Source organism: Chenopodium quinoa, unplaced genomic scaffold, assembly GCF_001683475.1.
Source record: "Chenopodium quinoa cultivar QQ74 unplaced genomic scaffold, ASM168347v1, whole genome shotgun sequence".
Taxonomy (NCBI): domain Eukaryota; kingdom Viridiplantae; phylum Streptophyta; class Magnoliopsida; order Caryophyllales; family Amaranthaceae; genus Chenopodium; species Chenopodium quinoa.
Window position 1 is genome coordinate 2,355,960 of NW_018745395.1, and position 19,078 is coordinate 2,375,037.

Sequence of the window (19,078 nt, forward strand, 5' to 3'; positions counted from 1 at the left end):
TAAATAGATAATCTATATGTTTAATTAATTACTCCCTTAGTTTCTTACACATTCTTATGTACTTGATACCTCGACTTTCACTTTGTTAAACCTAGGACAAATTTATGCAAATGAGTTGGCAAAGTTATGCATGTAGGAGGAGAAACCGAGCAAGTAGGAAATCACATTAAAAGGTATTCATGTTGGACTCATGCCAAATTTGGAAAACATTATCCACGAATGATACAGGGTCCTTTAGTGTGTCGTCTCGTGTGTCAAGTCAAGCTTGTGGTATGCTATTGTTAGGTCAAACCATATTTGTGTTCTAGTTAAGTTGTGTCGACTCGTCTCATGTCCATCTCTAATGGATGATTCTAAAAAAGTCATCTTTATAGTATTGTCAATGGTTACCCAAACCAATGGTGGTCATCAAATATTTAATACATATCTCTCTCTCTTCGGCCCAATTCTCATACCATGTTATGCCCATATACTTTCATTGGTTTCCCATATACTTTCATTGGTTGCCTTGGTTATAAATATTTTATGCACATAAAACATTAAAAAGATATTAAAAATAAAAATGTAGGCCAATTATTACAAGACAAGTGGCACACTCTCATCTTTTGCCTACCATTTGCTACAGACTTGGTCACGACATTTATCTCTCCAAAAATGCTATTTTTTGCATTTTATAATATTATTTATTCTTCTCTCTCTACATGCTCATTACAAAAGGGCAATGGATATAACTACCATTATACTAATTTTTTATTGGTCTTTTGATTTATTATTTAATATTAAAATTAATTGTAAATCATTTATCTAATTTTTTAAATTCATATACCACGCAAAAAAACTTATTAAGTCTTTTAAAGCGTCTAACATAAAAATAAAATTATTCAAAATATCTCTCGAGGCAAAGCCCGAACCACACACTAGTTAAATTATTACAAAGAACATTCAAAGACAAAATATTGAAGAACATTCAAAGACAAATTAATTTTCTAGTGGACTAGGGTGACTAGTTCTGATTAGGGGATTTTGCTCCCCCCAATCGGAATGCGCCACGTGGGCCAATCAGGTCCTGCCAAGTGTCCCCCAGTTGGAACTGTCAGGGCTTGCCACGTGGCACACGCTTATTCGTCCACCTTGGATATATTATGTCATGACACGTGGCATACTCCATGCCTAATGGAGAAACCGTTCACCCAGGCCCAACTTCCGAGGGAAGCCCAATCAGCCCTAGGTTAACCTAAACCTAGGATTGGCACGTTTCCCAAGGTTATAAATACCTCCCTTAATCCTCATTAAGAGGGGGAACACGCTAAAAACGCAGTTTACACACATTAAACATTCTCACCTAGAGAGACCCAATCACTTTAATTTCCGCATTAATTACTCCTTAATCAAGTACTAACTTGACCGTCGGAGGCGGAGCTCCCACCACCAGGAGTCTCTGTTGTTTTGCAGGTACAGGCGTCCGGTTCCAGTCTTGGAATTGTAACTCTCCCGCAGGACATCAGAAAACCCCGAAACATTTGGCGCCGTCTGTGGGGAGAGTACTTCTGAGATGGCATCCACGTTTGTACCGACTCCTGAAGAGAGACGTCCCCTGGACGACCCTCTAGTTTAGTCAGACCACGATACTGAGAATGAATTTGAAGTTGAAGCTCACACAGCTTCAGACGGGACCCTAAGGGCCCGACGTACCCGTCATACCGAAAGGAGGGAACGGGAACATCTTCATACAGGAAGCGAGCCAGCAGGCGCACCGCCTGTTCGGCAACAGCCGACTGATGGGTTTGCTCCCATCACAAGGAGTGAACTCATGACCTTCATGAGGGACTTCAAGGGAGAAATTCAAGAGTTGATCAACAAGAAGCCGCCTGCTCTGGACAAGGAGCAGTCGGCTAAGAAACCCTCCACTTCACATAAGAGGAAGCCAGTTCAAGGGCGAGAGGCGACTCCTCATCCTAAATCTAGGAAGCGGGAGCCGACTGCCCTTGATTTCACAAAATACCGTTTTCCTACTCCAGGAAATAGGAAACCTGTTCGTCATATTCAGGCGGACGGGTCGAGGAAAACATACACAGACGCTCGGCTACTGCTAGAGCAGAAGAAGAGTGACCGATTGTCAGAGTCGGCCTCTACTTCAAACCTCCAAGACAGTCTGCGAAATACCTCGATGAGGCATACTCAGTCGTATCATGAGAGTCAGTCAGGCGGCACCTCCCGTCAGTCCGGCTATCATAGCGACCAGGCGGTACCAAACTTACCGTTTGTACCGCAACAACAGTATTTTTTACAGCCACCTCCGTTTGGTGGACATACAGCAAAACACGTCCAACCTATGGACTGGCAGCTACGGTTGCTTAGACTTGGCGAACAGCCGTCGGCCTTCTCCAAGGAAATTACTGAAGCCGCTCAGCCGGCCAAAGTGAAAAATGTATTAGTAGGCGCCTATGACGGCACTACTAACCCAGAAGACCATCTGATGGCATTCACCAACCTGATGTACCTTCAAGGGTTGGATGATCCTACTTGGTGCAAGTGTTTCCCAGCGACTCTCAAAGGAATCGCACAACAATGGTTCGGCAACCTGCCGACTGGTTGTGTAAATAGCTTCAAGACGCTTGCTTACTTATTCACCTCCAACTTCGCCATGAACATCCCTGCGAAGAAGACGACCCTTGATTTAGGAACAATTCAGCAAGGCGAGAAGGAGGGGCTTCGTTCTTACATCAGGCGGTTAACCTGATGAGAATACAGATTCAAGGGTTACCGGATGAAGTAGCCTATACTGAATTTTTCAGAGGTCTCAAAGACGGGTCGACCTTCAAATTTGATTTGGTCCGAAAGAGGGTGGCGACTCTTCAAGAGGCCTTGATTGAAGCGGAAGCCTATATACAGGCGACTGATCTTTGTAGTACGGTAAAACAGTCAGACGGGAGAAGGTTCGACAAAAGAGAAGGACGACAGAAACAGTCGTCAAACAAAGATGAGAAGAGAAAAGAGGTCTGGGCGGATGATTCCTCTAAACAGCCGTCCTAGAAGAAGAAAAAAGAATTCAAACCATACTCCCCAAAGTATGCGTTTAACAAGGATAGCCAATTTATCCTAAAGGAAATCCAGGGACGGATCTCAATTGAGAAGCCGGTCCCCATGAAGGGTTCTGCGAACAGTCGGAACCAAGAAAAATTCTGTGATTATCATGAAGATGTTGGTCATCACACCAATGAATGCATCAGTCTCATGCGGTATCTGGACCGCCTGGCTGAGCAAGGTGATCTTGACACTTATGTCAAGAAATCTACGGGGAACACTTCCTCAAAAAAGCAGTCGGCCAAAAAGAATCAAAAGGCCGACAGCTCCGATACAGATGATGCAGTCGTCTACACCATTGCAGGCGGCTTCTCAGGAGGCGGTCCCACTATTAGGGGCAACAAAGACAATATCAGACGGTTAGATGTAAATTCCGTTCACCCAGAACGGCCCTCCAAATATTCATTTCCTGAGATTGTCATCACTGAAGAATATCTAGGAGGGGTAAGAGGGCCGCATGACGACCCTATCGTTATTGAATGTAAAGTGGCCAACCAGAGAGTTGGCCGAATCCTCATAGATACCGGAAGCTCCTTAGATCTCATCAGTAGCAAATGTCTGTCGAAACTAAAATATCAGACTGATTGCATACATCCGGCCTCCCACCCTTTAGTAGGGTTTGGAGGAGGAGTCGTCCACCCAGTGGGACGAGTGGATTTACCCATCCGCCTGGGCGAAAAAGGGGAAGGACGACACATGGTAGTCCGGTTCCTGGTAGTAGAAGAACTCTCGGCCTACAACATGATTCTGGGACGACCAACCCTGAATAATTCCAAGGCTGTTATAATCCCATCTCTTATGTTGCTCAAGTTTGAGAGGGATAATGGGACAGTCGGGTCCCTAAGGGGAGATCAGAGGATGGCCCGAGAGTGCTATCTGTCGGATGTCAAGCCCACTGTTATAACCACTGGGTCGAGTGGTGGAAAAATAGACCTTGACAATGTCAAGGAGAGTGCGCCTATTCAAGAAGCAGGCGGCAAGAAGAGAAAGGCATCCTAGACAGGGGCCGCAAGAAAAGACAAAAAATAGCAATCATTGGCAGAGGAGCGGTCGAATGAATTCCGCCCTCAGCCGGCTGGTGAGCATACGGACCTGATCTTAGACGACTCGCGTCCTGACCGACTAGTCAAAGTTGGGACGGCTGCTCTGAGGGACCTAGGTGACGACTTTCACAAACTATTGAAAGAATACAAGGACATCTTTGCATTCGAAGTCCATGAAATGCCAGGCATTAGTCCTGATCTGGCGGTACATAAACTGGCCGTGGATCCGAAAAAGAAGCCGGTAGGGCAGAAGAAGCGGAACCATGGCGAAGAAAGAAGTCAGGCGGCAGCCGCCGAAGTTAAAAAATTACTTGATGCAGGGTTCATTCGGCAATGTTACTTCCCAGACTGGGTTGCAAATGTGGTGCTTGTTAAAAAGACGAATGGCACCTGGCGAATGTGTGTAGACTACACAGACTTAAACAAGGCGTGCCCCAAAGACAGTTATCCTCTGCCTAAAATTGATAGCCTGGTCGACTCAACAGCCGGCCATGCTTTGATGAGCTTTATGGACGCCTACTCTGGTTTCCATCAAATTCCTTTATGGAAGAAAGATCAGGAGAAGACGGCCTTCGTCACTGATCAGGGGTTATACTGTTAAACGGTCATGCCGTTTGGTCTTAAGAATGCCCCGGCCACTTTTCAGCGAATGATAAACACTGTGTTCTTTGATCAAATTGGGAGAAACGTCGAGGCATACATTGATGATATGATTGTCAAGTCTAAACTTCAAATAGATCATCTGTCGGACCTCCGAGAAACTTTCGCCACACTCAGGCGGCACCATGTCATGCTCAATCCCAAGAAATGTGTATTTGGAGTTGAGTCTGGGAAATTTCTCGGATTCCTTATCAATCAAAGAGGAATAGAGGCGAACCCTGAGAAGGTGCAGGCGGTCATTGACATGCAGTCGCCTCGTACCATCCGAGAGGTTCAGAAGTTAACAGGTTGTCTGGCGGCCTTGGGAAGATTTCTAAGCCGATTAGGCGACAAATGCCTATACTTTTTCCAGGCAATTAAGAAAAAGGCAAGGTTTGAATGGGGGCCGGATGCTGAGGCGGCCTTCCAGAAATTGAAAGTTCACTTGCATTCCTTGCCGAGGCTGGTCAGCCCTTTGCCCAAAGAAGTACTCTACATGTACCTGGCCGTCTCTGATCATGCGTTAAGCGCTGTTCTCCTTGCTGAAAGAGACGGTTGTCAGCTCCCGGTCTACTTTGTCAGTCATGTACTGAAAAATGCCGAGTTGAGGTATCCCTTAGTGGAGAAATTTGGTCTTGCACTCTTCATGGCTGTTAAAAAATTGAAGCCCTACTTTTTGGCACATGCAGTCGTCGTGTATACAGACCAACCTATCAAGCGGCCACTGACCATCATGGAGTCGTCAGGCCGAATGATCAAATGGGTCATAGAAATACAGAGTCTCGAAGTTACCTTCGAGCCTAGAAAAGCAGTAAAGGGGCAAGCCTTTGCTGACATTATTGTTGAGATGACTCGTCCTCCTGACTCTCAAGTTCCAGACCAAGTTTGGAAGGTATATGTGGATGGAAGCTCTACTTCAAATGGTTGTGGAGCAGGCGTCATATGTCAGTCGCCAGAGGGCGACAGGTGCGAGTATGCTCTCCGCTTCAGTTTTCAGGCCTCAAACAATGAGGCAGAATATGAAGCTTTACTAGCCGGAATCTGCATGTGCAAGGCGGCAGGGGCAAGAAAAATAGACGCCTGTTCCGATTCACAATTGATAGTGAGTCAGTACAATGGCGAATACGAAGCAACCCATCCGGCCATGATCAAGTATTTACAGGCGGTCCGACAAGCAGTCGGCTCCCTTGAGGATTTCCATCTGACTCAAGTGCCGAGATCAGAAAACAACCAGGCGGATGCACTTTCAAAATTAGCATCATCCGCCTCCTGTGATACTCCTCGAACTGTTTTTTGTGAAGTAATGGAGAGGAGAAGCATTGAAGAAGAACCTATTGGAATCTTAGACAGAAGCTCAACCTGGATGGATCCAATCAGGGCATATCTGACAAATGGTACCCTGCCGGATGATCATCAACAGGCGGCAGCACTGAAAAAACGAGCAACCAGTTTTGAAATAATAAAGGGAGAACTTCACAAAAGGGGGTACCTTCAACCCTTCTTAAAGTGTGTTACTCCAGAAAAGGGACGAGAGATTCTAGACGATCTTCACTCTGGTTACTGTGCTTCCCATATAGGCAGTAGGACGCTTGCTCAACGGGCAAGGCGGCAGGGCTACTTTTGGCCAACTTTAGAAGCAGATGCAATGGAGATGGTGAAAAAATGTGACAAGTGCCAAAGGTTTGGCAAACTAATTCACCGTCCGGCTACTGACCTCACTACCATTCATAGCCCACTACCGTTTGCTAAGTGGGGCATGGATATTCTGGGTCCATATACGCCTGCTACAGGCGGAAGGAGGTACATACTTGTTGCCGTCGACTACTTCACTAAATGGGTAGAGGCGGAGGCTGTAAAGGGAATCAAGACGAAGGATGTAGTTTCATTCATTTGGAAAAATGTCATCACTCGGTTCGGGGTTCCCATGTCTATGGTTTTTGATAATGGTCCCCAATTTGAGACGCCTGTTCTCAAAAGCTGGTTGGGTGACCAAGGAATTGCACACTACTTTGCATCTGTCGGTTGTCCACAAGCAAACGGCCAGGTAGAAGCCTTTAATAAAATCATCTCAGACGGTCTCAAGAAAAAGATTGAACGAGCAGGCGGCCTATGGGCGGATGAATTACCACATGTTCTCTGGGCCATTAGGACGACTGAAAAAGGGGCGACTGGAGAAACTCCATTCCTCCTAACGTATGGTGCGGAAGCTGTTCTTCCAATAGAACACTACGAGCCGACTCTTCGAGTAATGCTATATGACGAAGAGGCAAACTGGGAAGCCATGCGCCTAGCATTAGACTCACTTCCTGAAAGGAGGGGCAATGCTGTCTTGCGCCATGAAATTTACCGCCTGAGAATGACTAGATCATACAACAACAGAGTACACAGGCGTCCACTCAAAGTGGGGGACTTTGTACTTAGAAAAATGGAAGCAGTTGGTAGGGCTAATGAGTCTGGCAAACTAACTCCCAACTGGGAAGGACCCTACCGAATCTGTGAAGAGGTCAGGGACGGTACCTACCGTCTGGGAACACCAGACGGAAAACCGTTGCCTAGAACTTGGAATGTAGATAATCTTAAGAAATATTTCTTTTGAATGATGTAAATAGTCAAGGGCTACTTAATAAAAGTTTGCATACTTAATATTCAATTTTGTACTAAGAGAGGCACGCCTACTAACAAACAGTCGGCTACTCTCCATAGTTTTTATTCTTACTTAAGAGGGGCATGCCGTCTGTACCTTTACAGTCGGCTACTCTCCATTGAGTATTTTACTCAGAGGGGCATGTCGTCTGTACCTTTACAGTCGGCTACTCTCCATTGAGTATTTTACTCTTATCATCAGAGGGGCATGCCGCCTGTACCTTTACAGTCGGCTACTCTCCATTGAGTATTTTACTCTATCTTCAGAGGGGCATGCCGTCTGTACCTTTTCAGTCGGCTACTCTCCATTGAGTATTTTACTCTATCTTCAGAGGGGCATACCGCCTGTACCTTTACAGTCGGCTACTCTCCATTGAATATTTTACTCTATCACCATAGGGGCATGCCGTCTGGACATATAGTCGGCTACTCTCCATAGAAGAGGGCCGACTGGTTCCAAACACACAGCCACCCCCCCTTTATACTTAACTAAAAATGATCAGGGCCTGGCCGACCCTGTGCCTAAACAGGCGGCTACCCTCCTTTTACTTAGCACCTACGTTCACCAAGAACTAACCAAGGCCACAGGCCGAATGATCAGACCAGGCGCCAAGCCAACTGATCCAATCTTCAAAACTAATACGACCTGTCCCAACATCATAGCAGGCGTCCGGCGGCATCCCTCCGGATGAAATTCGTCGCAGAGAGCAGCTCCCTTTTGGGTGGAACATTTCTCTATAAACTAATTACACGACACCTATGCGACTGCCCCCAAGGGCAACCACGTAGCCGTTTTTGAGACAAGGATAACTCTATCACTAACCAAACCAGTGGTAGCAGTTGACATCTGAGTCAGATGACCGCCTGTATTACTTGGGATAAATGCAGGGGGTACCTCTTGATTTAATAGCCAACAAACATTGGCGAATCAAAAGGTTCAGCCTGGTACCTTTACTACTCAAGCAGGAGTGACGGCGACTGAGTAACACCAAAGTTAACTCATAGTCACTCTCTCAAACTTAGTATGGAGCCTAAAAGTTATGAATCGTCCGCCTGTTTTTAGCAAACAGGGGATCTCAACCACTACTCCTGCTAGGTTAACAACCTATGAGTTAAAAGCGGTTGAAGGGGAACAACCGGTACCAACCGCTTGATACCTCTACTACTCAGTTACTTGGCGACTAGGTAACAACCATGTTTACTTGGTCAAACCACTTTCCTACTTGGTTAATTTTACAAATGACAGGACCGCCTGCCTAAAGGGGATCCAGTCTTTAAAATGGTTCGAATACCGATTGGATAAATGGCCGACTGATCGTCTAGCCTGGAAACAGACAACCAGTCGTCCAGGGGCATAGGCGGCGTGACTAACTATCCGTACCTATCTGCAACTATCGGCCATGTAAAACAGTCGGTATAGTGTACAATTGGATATCAGAATATTCAATACTTAAACAAATTTGAAGCAAAACAAAAAAAAAATTCATTAAAAAGAAGCCGGTCATTAAAGACCGGCAAAATATTCAGAGCCCCGGCCTCCTGGCCGGGTAAATACAAACAAACGGCACGCAGGCCGTGGAAAGAAGACATAAAGCTTAAGAAGGGGGCAGATCTTCAATATTAGCAGCTGCCGCCTGGTCAGCACTCTTCTTGCTGGACTCGGCTTCAGCTGCATCCTTTGATACATTACCCCCAAGCGGCACAAGCGCCACTACCGGCTGTTCCTCCTCCAACGCCTCCTCCAACGCCTCCTCCTCAGCAGCCGCCAGGATCTCTTGATTATATCTATTAGAACACTGGCGGTACGTTTTTTCCCATGAGGCAAAGTCAGCATTGGGGAAGAGGCGGCCCCAAGTCATGCGCTGGATTTGAGCAGAGTCTTCCATCATCTCTCGGACCAGCTCTTTCTTTTCTTGCTCGGCCTTTTCCGAGAGCTCCTGAGTAAGACTCTTCTCCTGGGTCACCAGGCGTACCTTTACGCTCGCCAAGGATTTCTCCAAGGTTTCGTATGAGGACATCTTTTGGCGAAGAGGTCTCAGCTCGGCCTTGAGGTTGTTGATGGTCGCCTCTAGCTCGCTATTCCTCTTCTGGGCCACCTCTAACTGAGCCCGGATAGCGGCGGTAGCCTGCGCCTGATAATAAAGAATATCAATGGTCAGAACTTCATTTTGGGCAATTTGAAACATTGCCTTATCACAGTCAGAGGCGGCCATAGCTTTTGCAGCCTTTACCTCTTTGTTCTTCCGGTCAAGCGGCTTGCGAAGGCCGTTCACTCGGAGCAAGGCCTAAGTAAAAAGGGGAACAGGCGTCAGTTTGCAAACAAAAAGAAAACAGGCGTCCTGGAAATCAAATACTCAAAAATATGCTAAGTATACCTCAGCAAGGACCCCTGCAATCCCGTCTAGGTCAAGGGTGCCGACACCCCTGACCGCCTCCCTTTCAGCTGGAGGAACGACCTTGATCATAGACTTGGCCACCTAGACCAAGTCAGGCTCCTGAGGGCCGGCTGCATCAAGCATAAACAAACGGATTAGACCTAGTAAAGAAGGGAGCAAGTCTAAAATTTACAAGGACAATTTCATACTTCTAGGTGGTCCAGCCGGAGTTTTAGAAGAAGTGGTCGGCTGTTTCTCAGCCGCCGCATGTTTCCTGGCAGAACCAGGAGAGCTCGCAACAGTCGTCCTCTGGGCCTTGGGGTCCGGCTTAGGGAAGAAGAAGCTCTTGGAGCGCCCGTCTAAAAAATAAGAAAAGAGTCAGTATATGCATAAACACAACTCCAAAAAGAGGGTGAAAGGGTTCGAAGCCCACCAAGGGTGCCCCCTTGTTGGGGGAGTCGGTTGAAGACCGTTGCATGATGGAGGCCCGCAACATGGTCGCCGCAGTCTTGGAGGCGGTAATTTTGCTCATGGCGTCCGCTGCAAAAACAAATAGCAAAGTCAATAAGTCATAACAAGAAATGCACGGAACAGCAGAGTATTCGACAGGCCGGCTACCTCTTGAGCACCGACTGCTGAGGCCACAGGCGGCCAAAAAGTACTCGTCGTAGAGCCATTTGAAGCTCGGGACGCAGTGCAGGGGTACTTGCTCTCCTACCCCTGAAGTAGAGTTCACCTTCGACTCTACTTTGAAGAGTCCTTTATCTAGGATCTCTTTCTTAGCCTTGGGGGGAACAGGCGGCATGCTGCGGCCGCCTGCAAGAAGGGGCGGATTCCTGTTCCACCTGTTGAAGCGCTTGTTCAGCTCTGTGTCTGAACTCTCAATGATGAGGAAGGTGCTCCGCCAGTCCTTCCATTTGTTTGCTTTACCTCTCGTCATGAGGTAGCCCCTGTGGCTCGTCAATTGATACCAGCCGGTACCGCCTGCCTTAGGGGTCCGGCTGAGGTAGTTCATGTGGGCGAAAGCCTCGAAGCTCGGCACCACCCCGTGCAGTTCGCACCCGACCACATAGCCGAGTACGTTGACCCAAGAGTTCGGGGCTAACTGCCATAACCCCAACTCATACCCATCCAAGATCCGCTGAACAGCCGGATGTAGTGGGAAGCGCAACCCAGCCTTGATGGCCGCCTCGTAGCAGCCAAAGCAGGCGCTATCATAACTGGTACCAGCCGGCCAGACGACTGTGTCTTCTGGATCCGGCACAAACACTAAAAAGCCGGGGCCCATTGTGTGGTTTGCGATAAAGCTCTCCACTTTCTCTTGCATGGCTGTGATCCGGCCCCGAGGTACCGTGCAGTAGTAGGGGGTATTTTGCTCTCGGTGAGAGGCGGATGGCTCTGCCCAATCGTCCCCCTTCTCAACTGCGTGAGAAAGCCTCGCCTCTTGCAGGCGACTGTTTTTCTCTTCTGTGTCCAGGGAAGCATGGCCAGAAGAGCTAGACTCGGAATCGTCCTCTGACGAGTCCGAAGAGGACGACTCCTCCCCTCTCCCAGAGGGGCCCGCCTCCTCTCCTTTAAAAGGAGCAGGAGAGAATGAAGAATTGTCAACTGTAAAATGGGAAGGGGTCACTTTGACTCCTCCCTCAGAACTGCCGGCTTTCAAGCCGCTTTGTTTCACCTCCACATCTGGCGCCTGGTCAGATGTTTCACTAATCGGCACCCTGTGGGAGGAGCCGTCTGAGTTTGAGATCTTGGCAGTCTTTTTTGTCCTGGCCATCATGCTCTGCATAGACACAGATACAGTCGGACTTTGTATAAAGGGCAAAGATGGGTCCAGAAAAGGGCAGGCGGCACTCCTAGTCCTAGATTCAACCGTCCCCGGTGACCGGCTGATCACTAACCTAGGTCGTGTCGTGTGCTTCCGTGGTGCCATTTCAAAAAAGAATAAAGTAAAGAGAAAATTAAGAGTAAGAGAACCGACGGTTACCTGAACGAGTGACGATTGATGAAGTTCTGAAAATCCTTTGTAGTCGGCTTGTCAAAGCAGGCGGTAGGCAGAAAGGGTCCAAAATGTCAGAGCAAGTTCAGGGGTCCGAATGTTCTCTCACAAAGTTCTCAAGTGTGAAAATGACTGAAGTCAACACTCCCTTATATAGGCGAAGTGAGAAGGCGAAGGGTCACTTCCAGAATTCATAATTTGGGCGGGAGAATCTCTCAGCCTTTCGCCGACTGACACCTGTAGCAGGCCGTCGCCTGTTACAGTGCGACACCTGTCACAGGTAACACGTGACCAGTCACGTGCCGCCTGTGAGGGGCAAATGATTAGGGGATTTTGCTCCCCCCAATCGGAATGCGCCACGTGGGCCAATCAGGTCCTGCCAAGTGTCCCCCAGTTGGAACTGTCAGGGCTTGCCACATGGCACACGCTTATTCGTCCACCTTGGATATATTATGTCATGACACGTGGCATACTCCATGCCTAATGGAGAAACCGGCCACCCAGGCCCAACTTCCGAGGGAAGCCCAATCAGCCCTAGGTTAACCTAAACCTAGGATTGGCACGTTTCCCAAGGTTATAAATACCTCCCTTAATCCTCATTAAGAGGGGGAACACGCTAAAAACGCAGATTACACACATTAAACACTCTCACCTAGAGAGACCCAATCACTTTAATTTCCGCATTAATTACTCCTTAATCAAGTACTAACTTGACCGTCGGAGGCGGAGCTCCCACCACCATGAGTCTCTGTTGTTTTGCAGGTACAGGCGTCCGGTTCCAGTCTTGAAATTGTAACTCTCCCGCAGGACATCAGAAAACCCCGAAACAAGTTCTATCAAAGCATTAAGGTTCTCAAGTGAGCTACCACCTTGTTTAGTACTTTCTTCAGCCAACTCTCTAAGCACATCTACACTCTTCCTCATCTCCTTCCCTTCATTGCTCGACAAAACTCGATGCAATGCCTTGATCATCCCACCCTTAGTGAAAACACCGCCTTCAACTCCAACCCCGAATTCATATATGCACTCAATAAACCGTTGATTCAGCCTCTGATCCCCAAGCATCGGCCTACATATAAGAGGCACCCCGTTCACAATACTCTCTAAGACCGAGTTCCAGCCACAATGTGTTACAAACCCTCCTACGGAAGGGTGTCCTAGTACCTTCATTTGTGGTGCCCATTGCACTATCTTCCCAAAAGCCTCATCTTCCTTAACGCGGTCTATGAACCATGATGGTAAGTGCCCCTTATTCGAGTCATTTATCGACCATAAGAAAGGGAAACCTGCACACTCTAGAGCTTCTGCAAGGGCTACAAACTCGTGTGGCGGGGGTGCCATTACTGTGCCAAAGCTAATGTACACAACAGATTTTTCCTTTTGTTTGTCTAGCCAAGGAAGACAGTCATATTTGTCGAAAACGACTTCAGATGGAAACATCAAAGGGAACGGTCCAACACAGAGCAACCTCATTTTGGATTTGAGGTCATTGGTGATTGTGGGTGATAATTTCTCGAAAGTGTTTACGACAACAGCTTTGGCTTTAGGCAACATTAGTCCCATTTTGTATACCATTTGATCGAAAATCGAGTTTATACTTTCTGTAACCAATCCAGGAACACAATCTACTATGTCTCTAAGGCGTACATTCGAAAATCCAGGAACACAATCTACTAGTTCATCTCCGCGGCCTTCGATTCCCGGTGAAAGGTTACAAATAAAGAATGTTTCAAAGAATTTTATTTCATCGTTGTTAAACTGAATTATTTACAAAGAACAGCAAACGAGAAGCCACTTAGCTCCCAAATAAAAAAAAATGCAAAGAAACGCAATTTCTTTTTGTGATAAGAGTATTAGAAAAGGCAAACCTTAACGAACGCCCCGGAGGCGTTGGATAAAATAACTAAAAGTAAATTTGTTAAATTGAACTAAACATTAATTATACCAATCGACGTGTGATTTTGGCATGCATTTCTAAATTAATATCATTTTATATACTACTTTTAAGGCCGGTTATGTTCATTTTATTTTTCACTTATTTCAGATTTAATAAGTTTAGATGAGTTCAAATAAATTAAGACAAATTCAAATTAGTTCCGTTTAGGAAAAAAAATAAGTTCCGATAAGAGTTACCCAAGTTCAAATTACAACTTAAAAAAAAAATTATTCAAATAACTTAAGTTAAGTTCAGATAAGTTTAAATATGTTCAGTTAATAAATACAGATAAGTGAAAATCTAATGAACGGATAAGCTCAAATAAATTCGTTAGCAAGATCCTAATTGAAAAGATAAGGAGAATATTCTTAAAGATCATTTTTTTAGACTCTTAGGCTCTATTATCCTCAATTTATTTCAATAATCAATTCAATTGACAAAATTTCTGTTTTTTTTAAGAACCTAAGGTAATTTAGAAGCTTGATTCTTTTGGCATGAACATCAATTTTCATAAAGCTTATTATAAATAGCATAAATCAATGACAGATGTACAAAAAAGCTGTCACATTTTCATAAAAAATACGATTATATAATTAAATTTCTTAACACAAAATTAATATGGAACGGAGGGAGTATATATATAGAATACCTTGTTTGAGAACGCCAAATTTAGTCCGAAGAACATCCGTATAAAAAGCAGCAGAAAGACTAACAACATTAGCAGTCCAAATAGGAAACCAAGACAAACCCTTCTCCTCAGCAATCTCACAACAAAACCAAAGAAATGCATCAGATATCACACAACTAATCTTCACACCAACTTCCTCCTCAGCCTCCTCCATTCGCCGTCGGATATTCGACGGCGCAGAAACAATGAAGTCCTCAATAGGGTTACCCCCCGCCTCATTGTTCTTTTCCTCGAGGTTTCATGGAATAATGTTAGTAGCATCCTTGGTGCTGAACAATGCAGAATTGGATTTAACAGTGTTGATAAAGGAGAAGCGGGTGTCGAGTGAAGCGGATGCGAGGTGTTTTATGAGATGGAGGAGAGGGGCAGCATGGGTTCCGAATGGGAATGCGCAAACCGCGACGTGGTGGTGAGGGGTGTCCATGGGACGGTTGGACGGGTATGTTGTGCTAAAACTGCTAATGTTGTTAACTTGTTATTGCTGGATGTGCATGGAATATGATAAGCTTGCTGCTAAAAAAAGAACTGAATTGACAGTGATAGTTATAACTAACTCCGTATAAGTAGATAATGAGTCCTCAGAAAACCACAAAGGATGAATACAATTGTGGTTCAAACCAACTACCAACATGTATGACTTTGTGTCGGTACTTGTATTTTAGCTCTTCATTGATTACATATTGACATACAGCTAGATAATAATCGAGCCAAGCTCGGTATTATTAATTATTGAAATATAAAAGTTTTTAGAGAAATATACTCCGTAACATATAAACTCCGTCAGTGGGTTTTCCATTGCCAGTCCCAAGCTTGGATAAAGGATTAGGGTTACGGTAGGCTAGTGACAGCCAGTGTAAAACTTTATCACATCCCTTGGTATAAGTCACAATGATTGAGAGTAGTACTAGGATGGATGACCTTCTGGAAAGCTCTCATGTTGGTTCATGTAGCCAACCCCATTAATGAGATTAAGGTGTTCAAGGCAAAGAGGAAGAGAAATATAACATATTAACAATTATAATACTTTGTGTATGATGATTGATGATATTTGAACTCTATCTCAGTTTTTTTACTATGTAGCACGGTGGACTCTAGAGGTTGTAACGAATTTATTTGTTTAAGTCCGTTTCCCCAAGTCTTTTCCGGCGGGTCAACGGTTGACAAAGTTTCAAATGCGTTCAGGCGAATCAGATGAGAATCATCCTTACGGCTACAACAAATCGTTAGACGGTCGTCTCTCCGAAAAGAATGTATATTCCTGCTTTGTGTGCGAGAGATGTACCACAGTGCAAGATCTTTTCAACGATCGTAGCTCTGCTGAAGGAAAACCTAATTTGATTCAATTTTATGTAGTTAATTTATATTTCATTTGTAGATGTCAGATGACTTTTTATTAATGAATTGATTTGTTTAAAAAAAAAAGTCTTTTCCCCGCGGGTGGTTTCAAAAGGAGATGGTGATGACGGTGGGGTTAACGGTTGGGGAGAGCTATTAATCATTAAATTACAATAATTGAAGGTTTATTGGGATATTAATGTCAATTTTTCAAAGGAATCTGTTAAATTTCTTGATTTTGGTTTATTGACATCTGACTTCCCCTGTTTTTCGATACCCATTTTATGAATCATGGAGCATGTGGAGAATTTTTTATATAATTATGGTGATGATGATGAATGTTATTTTGTTTAGTACAATTTCTGAAAAATTCTGCAAAACACTGATGCGGGTATTGACAAGGAGAAGGGCATAGTGATCCGTTTAATGGCCTGTTTGGGAACCATAATTTCATTTGAAATTCTGGATTTTGCCCAATTACATTGTTTGGATTAACTCTAATTTGGAAATTGGATTTGGCCCAAATCCAAGTTTATTAAAACTTAAGTTAATTTTGATTGAATTGAAATTCCAATTATAAAGCTGTCATTCCAAATTCCAACATTCAGTAAAAAAAAAAAAAAAAAAAAAAAAAAAAAGCCCTACTCTTTCTCCTATGCCTAATTTCCCAAATTCTCTCTCCTAAGGGCTGGGTATTCTATTTTCTCTCTCCTCCATTGATGAAGATCGTGACTTCTCTACTATAAGCAACATGTTCTTCTCCATTAAAGTAACTAGTGAGCTTCCTTTCCTTCGTCAACGTGTTCGGTTAATTCTCAATTGAAGCGATGTGTGAGCTTTCTCTGCCATTGATGCGTACCTTAATCCTCCATTGTAGCGGCGTTTGAGCTTTCTTCGCCATTGAAGCGTACCTTGAATCCTCCATTAAAGTGTACCTTAATCCTTGATTAAAGTGTACCTTAATCCTCCTTTGTAGTGGCTTTTGAATTTCTCTACTCTTACCCTCTTTTTTATCTGTGTGATAAGCTTTCGATTTTCTCAGAATTTTTGGTTGTTGAATTTTGTCAATTTGATAAAATTCGGGTTTCGATTTTCCCCTAATTTTTGGTTGCTTAATTTTGTCAATTTGATGAAATTAGGGTTTTGATTTTCCCCTAATTTTTTATTGTTTAATTTCGTTCTTCGCTCGGCTTTATCTTCTGCTAAAATTTATATTTTAGGGAAAATAAAAAAGCAAAACAGAATTCTGGAAATTAATGGTGAAAAAAAAAAGAAAAAAAAAAAACAAAGATTAGAAAAAGGATCTGAATTTCTTTGTTTCCCCAAACAAGTTTTTGGAATTTGAAATTCCAAATTTGAAACTCTTAATTTGCCAAACAAGAAACTTGGAAATAAATTCTAAAAATAGAAATTCTGGAATTGAAATCAATGATTTCAAATGAAATGCGAGTATCCAAACACAACCTAAGACAAATTGTGGGCATTAGAACCACCATTTTTTTAGTGTCCTCAAAATATTGGTCCCTCTACATAACCACCACCATCACACCATGTCACCATCACATGTTAAAGAATTGAAGGGTCTTACTTCTTGATAAATGTTAGGACTACATATAAACATTAAATTTACCTTTAAAAAACGTAAAAAGTTATAAAATCATCAAAATATAAACACTAATAACACTGATTTACGCGTGTTTTTATAATTCCTAATTTTATACTACCTCAGTTATATATTATGTGCAACGATTAGACATTTTTTTCCTCTCTACTTGTTAATCCTTATATATAGCCTTAAATACATAACGTTGCTCATTACTTGTTAATTTTTGTAACAGATGTTTTCAATTACAGCCAAAAAATAAATTCATACCATTATTTCTTCCTTTTATAAATATTTTTGATACGTAGCCTAAAGTAGACTTGGCAATCCTGACCCAGACCCGATAACCTGACTCGAATGACCCGACCTATGACCCGAAATCGACCCAAAACCAGTGACCCGAAATTGACCCAAAACCCGAATTAACCCAACCCGACCCATATCCGACCCGAAGTGGAACTGACCCGACCTTGACCCGAAACCCGAAATGATCCAACCCGAAGTTGACTCGAAACGACCCGACTCGAAGTTACCCCGAGACCCGAAGTTGACCCGAGACCCGAAGTTGACCCGACCCGAAAATGACCCGATCTTTAACTTCTTTTAGTAAATAATTATATAAGTTATAAAAAGTTTATACTAGGAAATTATACATTAAAATAGACCCAACTAATCTTACATGACTACATTGATTTTCATATATAGCTAAAAAAGATGATCAAAGTGAGATATGTGAATAGTGCAAAATGTCAAATCGTTAAGAGTAATTTGGGACGGAGGGAGTATAAGAATAATTCAAAGAAATTATTACAACAATGACAATGATAATAAGAGTACGTATTATAACTAAGATCAATAAGAGAGTGAGGTATAACTCAATTAGTTAGTAGAGTATCCCTCTTAGTTTTAGGAGATCTTGAAAGGGATTCTCAGTCTAAACACAAAAAAAAAAAAAAAAAAAAAAAAAAAAAAAAAAAAAAAAGGTTAATAAAAATCAAACAATTACTATAATCCATGAAAAAAATAGCCTTAATAAATATAGTGAGTTTTTCGTCAAAAAAATACATAAATAAATATATATACAGAGTTGAATTTAACCCAATGAATCACCCAAATATGACTTGACTCGAAGTTGACCCGACCCAAAGATGACTCGGAAATTGACCCGACCTAAACTGACCCGACCCGAAAATTGACCCGACCCAAACTTGACCCGACCTGAACTCGACCCGAAGTGTTAACCCGATACCCGACCCGATTATCAGTCGACCCGAAATCAACCCGAAACCCAAAATGACCCGATCCGACCCAAACTTGACCCGATAACCTTTTAACTTGAACTTGACCCGACCCATACCCAACCCGAATGACCCATTTGCCAGGTCTAGCCTAAAGTTTATTTTGTGTTGAGTATTTGTTGTTGGTGCTAATTACTTTATGCCTACTTATATGCTATTTAAAATTGTTGAAGACCTAATTGCATATTTGTGGTTTTCCTCTCTTTTGTTAAGTAAGTCATTCTGAGTTGTTTATTTTTTAATTTTAAAACTAGCAACTAATGCATTTCTTTCCACCCATATATTTTTCCCAAAAACAATATATATATATATATATATATATATATATATATATATATATATATATATATATATATATATATATATATATATATATTGTTTACAAAATATTATTATCACTAAAGAAAAATCCGGGACATGCCCGGGCCACAAACT

The 19,078-nt window shown here is 43.4% G+C and overlaps 1 protein-coding gene across 1 annotated transcript; it reads right to left on the reverse strand.

Annotated features, from left to right (window-relative positions):
- Positions 1-85: 85 nt before the first annotated feature.
- On the reverse strand, positions 86-14,561 carry LOC110713003 (anthocyanidin 3-O-glucosyltransferase 7-like). Its single transcript, XM_021891460.1, has 4 exons — positions 14,369-14,561; positions 13,652-13,686; positions 12,594-13,541; positions 86-91 (listed from the first exon to the last, which is right to left on the reverse strand). Exons 1-4 carry the CDS (start codon positions 14,559-14,561, stop codon positions 86-88), a joined length of 1,182 nt encoding a protein of 393 aa, XP_021747152.1.
- Between the last annotated feature and the right edge of the window lie 4,517 nt (positions 14,562-19,078).

Coding starts and splice junctions, on each gene's coding strand:
- LOC110713003 (XM_021891460.1), bottom strand. CDS start 14,561: ATGGAGGAGGCTGAGGAGGAAGTTGGTGTGAAGATTAGTTGTGTGATA. Junction 13,687..14,368: donor ATTTGGCGTTCTCAAACAAG/GTATTCTATATA, acceptor ATTTACTTTTAG/TTATTTTATCCAACGCCTCC. Junction 13,542..13,651: donor CCTCCGGGGCGTTCGTTAAG/GTTTGCCTTTTC, acceptor TAAATAATTCAG/TTTAACAACGATGAAATAAA.